This window comes from Pleurodeles waltl, chromosome 7 (assembly GCF_031143425.1).
Source record: "Pleurodeles waltl isolate 20211129_DDA chromosome 7, aPleWal1.hap1.20221129, whole genome shotgun sequence".
In the NCBI taxonomy this organism is placed as follows: Eukaryota; Metazoa; Chordata; class Amphibia; order Caudata; family Salamandridae; genus Pleurodeles; species Pleurodeles waltl.
The window spans coordinates 11618558-11627462 of NC_090446.1; the positions used below are offsets into that span (position 1 = coordinate 11618558).

At 55.4% G+C, this 8905-nt stretch overlaps 1 protein-coding gene across 1 annotated transcript in view; it reads right to left on the bottom strand.

Moving 5' to 3' along the window:
* LOC138303547 (sulfotransferase 6B1-like) overlaps nt 1–5481 on the bottom strand; it is a 118233-nt gene extending 112752 nt beyond the window's left edge. Inside the window, exon 1 of the mRNA XM_069242789.1 lies at nt 4985–5481. Within this exon, the coding sequence (XP_069098890.1) occupies nt 4985–5183 (199 nt within the window). The 5' untranslated portion in view covers nt 5184–5481. The remainder of the gene's footprint in view (nt 1–4984) is intronic.
* Between the last annotated feature and the right edge of the window lie 3424 nt (nt 5482–8905).

The window sequence follows — 8905 nt, forward strand, 5'->3', positions numbered from 1 at the left end:
AGGGGTAAAGACAAAAAGTTTGGGGGTGACCCTGCAGAGAGGGCCCATTCCTTTGACCTCTGTGTCCACTGGATCACTCCCCGCACGAACAGCGACACCCAGCTGTCCCTGTGTCCTCCCCCCCGCCCTCGGCCATCCCTGGTGCCTAGTGGTAAGTGCCGTCTTGTTTTAGCTGTGTGTGTTCACCCTGTCCTGAGTTACCTTGTCTCAGCTGTTGTGTGTTACCTCATCTGTTTTTACGGTCCACTCCGTGTTTTCTCGTGTTCTCTGCCTAGTCCACTCCGTGTTTTCCGTGTCTGCTGTCTACCTTTCAGCTCTCTGTTTGAACTCCGTGTGCTTTTCTGTGTCCAGCTCTCTGTTTTCTGCCCCGTGTCTTTCTGTCTACCTTTCAGCTCTCTGTTTGAACTCCGTGTGCTTTTCCATGTCCAGCTCTCTGTTTTCTGCCCCGTGTCTTTCTGTCTACCTTTTCTTAGCTCTCTGTTTCCACTCCGTGTGTTATTCCGTTTAAGCTCTCTGGTTTTGCTCCGTATTCTCTGTGCTTTTGGTTTTCTTCTCGCTGCCCCATGTTGACACACTGCCCCCCCCCCCCAAGCGCCTCGGCTCCCCCGAGCAGTCTCCTCCTGCCGATGCGTCCCTGCGGCCCCACCCCCTTCAAGCCCCCATTCGTCCACGCCTCCCGCCTCCCATCTGCTCCTCCCTCCCTCCTCCCCTTCTTAATGGCGGTCGCGCGCCGCTGGCGCGCCAGAGGCAAGCCCGTCTGCACCCGGACCGCGCCCAGCGCCACCCCCCCTGGTCCTCGTAACCCCCAGACACCACTACACTGCCAGCTACCTCAACGCACTCAACCCTGGCCGCTCCAAAGCATGCTTCCAGTCCTCACCAAGAAATAGCCACGTTCCCTTCACCTGCCACGACTGTAGATTCACCTGCGACAGAACCACCAAACCTCCAACAACCAGAACCAACCACCTCCACTGCATACTCCTAAACACCCGCTCCGCACGCAAGCACGCCATCGAACTCTGGGACCTGCTCGACACCTCAGCCCCGGACGTGGCCTTCCTTACCGAAACCTGGTGGAACGACTCCTCGGCACCAGACATCGCCATAGCCCTCCCACAGGGCTACTAAATCACCCGCAGGGATCACACAAACGGAATCGGAGGAGGAATAGCCATCGCCCACACAGCCACCCCCCAGGTCCTCACCGACTCCATCTCGGACCTCGCCAGTACCCACGCACTCGCCTCTACAGACTACATCCTCCTCGGGGACCTGAACTTCCACCTCGAGAACAACAACAACGTCAACTCCATCACCCTGATCGACAACCTCGGCCTCAGACAACTCATCACCGCTCCCACCCACGCAGCCGGCCACACGCTTGACCCCATCTTCTCCACAGGCACCCACATCACCTTCGACCACACCACCAAACTCCACTGGACTGACCACCACTGCATCCACTTCACCTTCCAGAAAAAGGTCAAGCACCACCGTACTCTACAGCCACCCCGCCGCCACTGGAGCAAAGTCACCCAAGACCAGCTGACCAACGGCCTTGCCCAGAAGTCGTCTAAAGACCCCGCCGACCCAGACACCACCGCCCACAACCTCAGACAGTGGATCAACGACTGCGCCAACTCCCTCGCACCACTCAAGAAGTCCACCCACAACCAAGTCACCAAGAAAGCCACCTGGTTCACCGAAGAGCTCCAGACCTCCAAACGTATCTGCCGGAGACTCAAGAATAAATGGCTCGCTGAACACACACCTGACAGCCTCACGGTCCACAAAGACGCCACCCTCAGACACCACCAACTAATCAGACTAGCCAAAAGATCCTCCTTCAAAGACCGCCTAGATAACAACGCACACAACAGCAAAGAGCTCTTCATCATCGTGAAGGAACTCTCCAACCCCAGCGCCACCATCAACGACATTCCACCCTCACAAGAACTCTGCAACTCTCTTGCCACCTACTTCCACCAAAAGATTACCGACATCCACGACAGCTTCGACACCACAGCCGCCCTCACCACGCCAGACACCACCCCGGCTAACACCACCCGCGCCAATCGCCTAACCGCCTGGACCAACGTCAGCGACACCGAGACACGCAAAATCATGAACTCCATACACTCCGGATCACCATCAGACCCATGCCCTCACCACGTGCACAACAAAGCAGATGCAGCCATCACTCCCCAACTACGGAAGGTCATCAACATCTCCTTTGAAACAGCAACATTCCCTCAAAGCTGGAAACACGCCGAAATCAACCCCCTCCTTAAGAAACCCAAAGCAGACCCCCAGGACCTAAAGAACTTCAGACCCATCTCCCTACTCCCGTTCCCTGCGAAGGTCATAGAAAAAATCGTCAACGCACAACTGACTCGCCATCTCGAAGACAACAACATCCTGGACCCCTCCCAATCTGGCTTCCGACAAAATCAGAGCACCGAGACCGCACTCCTCGCCGCCACAGACGACATCAGACGCCAAATGGACAACAGCGAAACATCAGCCCTCATCCTCCTGGACCTATCAGCCGCCTTCGACACGGTATGCCATCACACTCTGAGAACCCGCCTCCTCAAAGCCGGAATACAAGAGAAAGCCCTCAAATGGACTACATCCTTCCTCTCCGACAGAACCCAGAGAGTCCGCCTCCCCCTTCTGCTTCAGAGCCACCAAAATCATCTGCGGCGTACCCCAGGGCTCATCCCTCAGCCCAACATTATTCAACATCTACATGGCACCCCTCGCCCAAGTAGCCCGCCGATACAACCTCAACATCATCTCCTACGCCGACAACACCCACCTCATCCTCTCCCTCACCAAGGACCCACACACCGCCAAGTCCAACCTCCACGAGGGAATGCGGGCCGTTGCCGAATGGATGAGAAACAGCCGCCTGAAACTGAACTCAGACAAGACGGAGGTCCTCATCCTCGGACCCAACCCCTCTGCCTGGGACAACTCCTGATGGCCAACATCTCTAGGAACCCCACCTACACCGACCGACCACGCACGCAATCTGGGCTTCATCCTCGACTCTTCCCTCTCCATGTCAAAACAGGTCAACGCAGTCTCCTCCTCCTGGTACAACACTCTCCGCATGCTCCGCGGGATCTACAAGTGGATCCCGACAGACACACGAAAAAGAGTAACACAGACCCTCATCAGCAGCAGGCTAGACTACGGCAACGCACTTTACACAGGCGTCCCGACAAAACACCTACGACGCCTCCAACGCAGCCAAAACTCCTCCGCCCGACTGATCCTCAACGTACCCTGCCGCAACCACATCACTCCCCACCTGAGAAACCTTCACTGGCTCCCCGTTGACAAGAGGATCACATTCAAGCTCCTTACCCACGCACACAAAGCACTCCACAACGCTGGGCCAGCCTACCTGAACAACAGACTCAGCTTCTACACCCCCACCCGACAGCTCCGCTCCGCAGACCTCACACTCGCCACCGTCCCCCGCATCCACCGAAAGACATCCGGAGGCAGATCCTTCTCCTACCTCGCCGCCAAGACATGGAACACTCTCCCAACCAACCTGCGACGGACGCAGGACCTACTCACCTTCAGAAGACTCCTCAAGACCTGGCTCTTCGACCAGTAACAGCGCTCCCCCCCCAGCGCCTTGAAACCCTAACGGGTACGTAGTGCGCTTTATAAATATATTGATTGATTGATTGATTCCAACATCGGAGCTGAGTGTTTATTTTTTGTTCCCCTTGTCATTGGTACTTTTAGAGATCCCGGGGTCACCTGTCGGAAAGGATGATATTCTCAGTTAGGTGGATGCCTTTCTAATGTACGCATTACGTCACATATTAGTTTGTAATTGAATGGTGGTGTGACTGAGTTACCGCAGAGACCAAAGGTGGTAAGGGCAGTGTGTAGTCCACAGGAAGTGATGCCACCGGCTGCACCAATAGCAGCCGAGTCTTGAAGGTCGCGTCATCATGCGCCTCGAGGGCGCCTGGGGCAGGTTGGCCCAGTTTTATTGTAACAATAAACAGTTTGCTGTTGTGACAAGCTGCAGTATACCGCACAGCACCAGAGCATATGTCGTACCCTTGACCTTAGTTGACCCATCTTTAAAAACCATCCAAGGCGGTGCCCCTGCTGCAGGTGGCAAGGGTATGGGACACTGCAAGTCAGCAGGAGTCCTGTCCCCTTAGACCAGTGCTGGCACAGGTCACTGCAACAAGCTGCACGGGGGGCAGGGAGGTGTGTGCATTATTACACATGACCACAACCTCCCCCCCTCTCTGCAGCATCCGGCCTGCCCCATCACCACAACCCCTGTGCGTTTCATGCCGAGACTCACACGGTGAGACACACCGCACGGGCTGCGCCGAGAATGGAAACACTTCGATACTTGTGAGGGAGGCGACTGTTGTCACGCACTGCATTTACCATGATGCACCTGGGAGGACGTGTATGGTAAGCCAGGCAGTGCCATGTGAGCAGGTGTAAAGCCAGGCTATTGCTTTCAATCTGTTGTCATGTGCAGGCGCTCAGCCCTCCTGCCGGGCTCAGCAGTAAAATGAATAATCACAGCAGCAAAGGTCCCCTTAGCAGCCAATGTCGGTGAACTCACAGGGAAGTGAGTTGCCAATGGTGGGTACCAGATGCGCACACTGCCATCTCTGCATCCGAAGCCGTGACGTCACTATTCAAATATACAAGTTACTGCGTAGTGACGTCACGAGCTAACTACAGGGGTCCGAGTTCACGAACAGGCTGTGCCACTGAGTATCGTGTGTATGGGTTTTAGACGGGTATTCTATAACTGGGATCTGTCAATAACCGTTACCTTTAAACGGTGCATTCTGGGACTTGTAGTTTCAATTTAGCATTGATAGTTTGAGCTGAACACTCCAAGCCTGCAAAATGTGGGCCGGAACCTGCCGATTCGAAAAAAACATAACTAACGACTATAAACAGTGTATTTACTCACCGCACTTAGGGTAAGAAACCATGAGCAGGTCGTCTGCCCGGAGCTGGAAAGTGTCTAGCGCCTGGAAGGTCTCTGGGCTGCACAGCATGCTGGGATACAGCACCCCGTTATAGGTAAATAGCAGCTCCTCGGGGGCCTTGTTCTTCGCTGCAGCCGTAAGTTTTTCGTTCATTTCCACAAATCTCTTTAAATTTGCCATCTCTGTGCAGAGTGTGGTCGAGGCGCTGTGCCAAGGAGGGCTGGGAGCCTGCGAGTGAGGAGAGGTGAGGCTGGGCCCGGAGCACAAACACAGCTCCTTCTGTCCCTCACACAGGAGATGACCGTGACGGCATGCTTTGTGTGAGTGGAGCAGGGGAGGAGGGGAGTGTCTCGGGCAGGGAGGGCCGTGGGGCAGAGGGTGTGCCAAGGAGGGCTGTGAGCCTGTGAGTGAGGAGAGGTGAGGCTGGGCCTGACACACACGGCCCCTTCTGTCCCTCACACAGGAGGTGACAGCATCGTTTGTGTGAGAGGAGCCGGAGGGGATTGTCTCTCTCCTAACTCAGGGAGGGAGGGGAGTGGGGCAGAGGGAGTGCCAAGGAGGGCTGCAGCCTGTGAGTAAGGAGATGTGAGGCTGGGCCTGAAGCACAAACACAGCCCCTTCTGTCCCTCACACAAGAGGTGACAGCATCCTTTGTGTGAGGGGAGGAGAGTGTCTCTCTCCTAACTCAGGGGGGAGGGAAGTGGGTCAGAGGGTGTGCCAAGGAGGGCTGTGAGCGAGGAGAGGTGAGGCTGGGCCTGACACGCACGGCCCCTTCTGTCCCTCACACAAGAGGTGACAGCATCCTTTGTGTGAGAGGAGCCGGAGGGAAGGGGAGTCTCTCCTAACTCAGGGAGGGAGGGACGTGGGGCAGAGGGTGTGTGGGTTGGAGAGCTCCACCGGTCCCATCTGCCTGGAGCAGGGCCAGGTGTCACCACATAAGCCAAAGCCGTGGTTCTAGACCCACAGGCGGTGCATCCTGGGAGTTGTAGTAATGACTTTTAACAATGTAACTAAGGGCTGGCAAAATCCTGCATGGCAAGGGCTGTAGGATGAGATCCCAGGGCTGGATAAATAAATCAAATCAAATCATTTTTTTTTATAAAGCGCGCTACTCACCCCTGAGGGTCTCAAGGCACTTGGTGGGGGAGGGGGGGGCAGGAGGGTCACTGTTCGAACTACCATGTCTTGAGGTTTTTTCTGAAGAGCAGGAGGTCTTTGGTTTTGCGAAGGTTGGTGGGGAGGGAGTTCCAGGTTTTGGGGGCGAGGTAGGAGAAGGTCCTGCCTCCTGTGGTGGTGCGTTGGATGCGGGGGACTGTGGCTAGGGCGAGGTCGGCTGATCGTAGGTTGCGTGTGGGAGGGTGGAAGTTAACTCTTTCGTCGAGGTAGGTCGGGCCGGTGTTGTGGAGGGATTTGTGTGCGTGGATGAGGATCTTAAAAGGGATTCTCTTCTCTATGGGGAGCCAGTGAAGGGATTTGAGGTGTGGTGAGATTCGTTCGTGGCGGGGGAGGCCAAGGACTAGGCGTGCGGCTGTGTTCTGGATTCTCTGGAGTTTGCGTTTGAGTTTGAGTGTGGTGCCGGCGTAGAGGGCGTTACCATAGTCTAGTCTGCTGCTGATGAGTGCATGGGTGACTGTCTTCCTGGTCTCTGTGGGAATCCATTTGAAGGATATTTTTAGAGTGCGGAGTGTGTGGAAGCAGGAGGAGGTTAGAGCATTGATTTGAGGTGTCATGGAGAGGGAGGGGTCCAGGATGATGCAGAGGTTGCGTGCGTGGTTTTCGGGGGTGGGTGCGTGGCCTAGGGCGGTGGGCCACCAGGAGTCGTCCCATATGGTTTCGTTGGGGCCGAAGATGATGATTTCAGTTTTATTGAAGTTAAGCTTGAGGTGGTTAGTGGTCATCCAGTTGGCGGTGTCGAGGACAGCAGCATGTAGGTTGCTTTTGGCTTTGGTGGGGTTGCGGGTGAGGGAGAGGATGAGTTGGGTGTCATCTGCATAGGAGAGGATAGTGATTCCATGTGATTGGAAGATGTTGACTAGGGGTATCATGTAAATGTTGAAGAGTGTGGGGCTGAGGGAGGACCCTTGGGGGACTCCGCAGATTATCTTGGTAGCGGTGGAGTGGAAAGGTGGAAGGCGGACTCTCTGGGTCCGGTCAGTGAGGAAGGAGGTGAGCCAGTCTAAGGCTTTGTGGCGAATTCCTATGTTGTGGAGGCGTGTGCGGAGTGTGTGGTGGCAGACAGTGTCAAAGGCTGCAGAGAGGTCTAGGAGGATGAGTGCGACGGTCTCGCCTTTGTCGACTTTGGTCCTAATGTCGTCAGTGCATGCGATGAGGGCGGTTTCCGTGCTGTGGTTCTTGCGGAACCCGGATTGTGAGGGGTCAAGAGTGTTGTTTTCTTCGAGGAAGTGGGATAGGCGGGAGTTGACTAGTTTCTCGGCGACCTTTGCGGGGAAAGGGAGGAAGGAGATGGGGCGATAGTTGGAGAGGATCTCCGGGTTGGCTTTGGTTTTTTTAGGAGAGCAGTGATTTCCGTGTGCTTCCAGGGGTCTGGGTAGGTGGCGGAGTCGAAGGAGGAGTTGATTATGTCGCGGAGTATGGGGGCGATGGTTGGGCTCGATTTGTTGTAGGTGCGATGTGGACAAGGGTCGGAGGGGGATCCAGAGTGGATGGAGTTCATGGTTTTTTCGGTTTCTTCGTGTGTGGTGGGGGCCCAGGTGGTGAGTGTGGTGGGGGGTCATGAGTGGGGGTTGGGTTGAGGGAGTGAGGGGTGTGTGTGTGGTGGGTGTGTGTGGTATGAAGCTGTTGTGGTGGAAGTGGTTGGAGAGGGCATCACATAGGGGCTGTGTGTGTGAGGGGTCTATGTTGCTGGCTTTGGGTTTGGCTAGTTCGTTAATGATGGTGAAGAGTTTTTTGCTGTTTTGAGAGTTGTTGTCAAGGCGTGTCTTGTAGTGATCTCTTTTGACGGTGCGTATGAGTTGGTGATGGGTGCAAATGGTGGCTTTGAGGGTGGAGGAGTTGGTTGTAGAGGGTTCTTGTCGCCATATTTTCTCCGCTTGGCGCTATTTGCGTTTGGAGTCTTGGAGTTCGGGGGTGAACCATGGGGCGTTCTTGATGTTGCGGGTGGCAATGTGTTTTCTGAGGGGCGCTAGTGTGTGTGCTCCTGTGTTGGGGTTGTTGGTGTGGGGGGGGGGGTTGTGAGCCAGTTGGGAGTTCAGGCGTTCTGTGGGGATCTTGTCCCACATGCGGTAGGGTGTGGTGTGTTGATGGTGGTGTGTGGGGGGTTTGGTGAAGGAGAAGTGGACGCAGTGGTGGTCAGTCCAGAGGAGTTCAGTGGTGTGGGTGTAGGGTATGGGTTGGCTTGAGGTGAAAATTGCGTCAAGCGTGTGTCCTGCTGAGTGGGTGGGTGTGGTGACCAGTTGTTTTAGTCCGAGGTTGGTGAGGTTGTCTACGAGGGAGGTAGGGCTGTGGTCTTGTAGGTTCTCCAAGTGAAAGTTGAAATCACCGAGGAGAATGCAGTCTGTGGAGGTGAGGGCGTGCGAGCTGATGGTGTCAGCGATGGTGTCGCAGAAGGCGGGGCGTGGTCCTGGTGGTCTGTAGATTAGTGTACCTCCGTGGGTGGAGTTGTTGTTAATGTGGATTAGGAAGTGCATGTGTTCTGTGTTGTCGATAGTGTCTTGGGAGCTAGTGGTGATTTTGATGGTATCCCTGTGTAGGATGGCGATGCCACCACCTGGCCTGTTGAGGCGGTCTTTGCGTAGGAGTTTGTATCCCTTGGGGGTGTTGATGGCTATGTCGGGTTCCGAGGAGGGGTTGGTCCAGGTTTCAGTGAAGAAGGTGATGTCAGGTGAGTGTGATGTGATGAGGTCCCAGAGTTCTATGGCATGTTTGTGAAGGGAGCGGGTGTT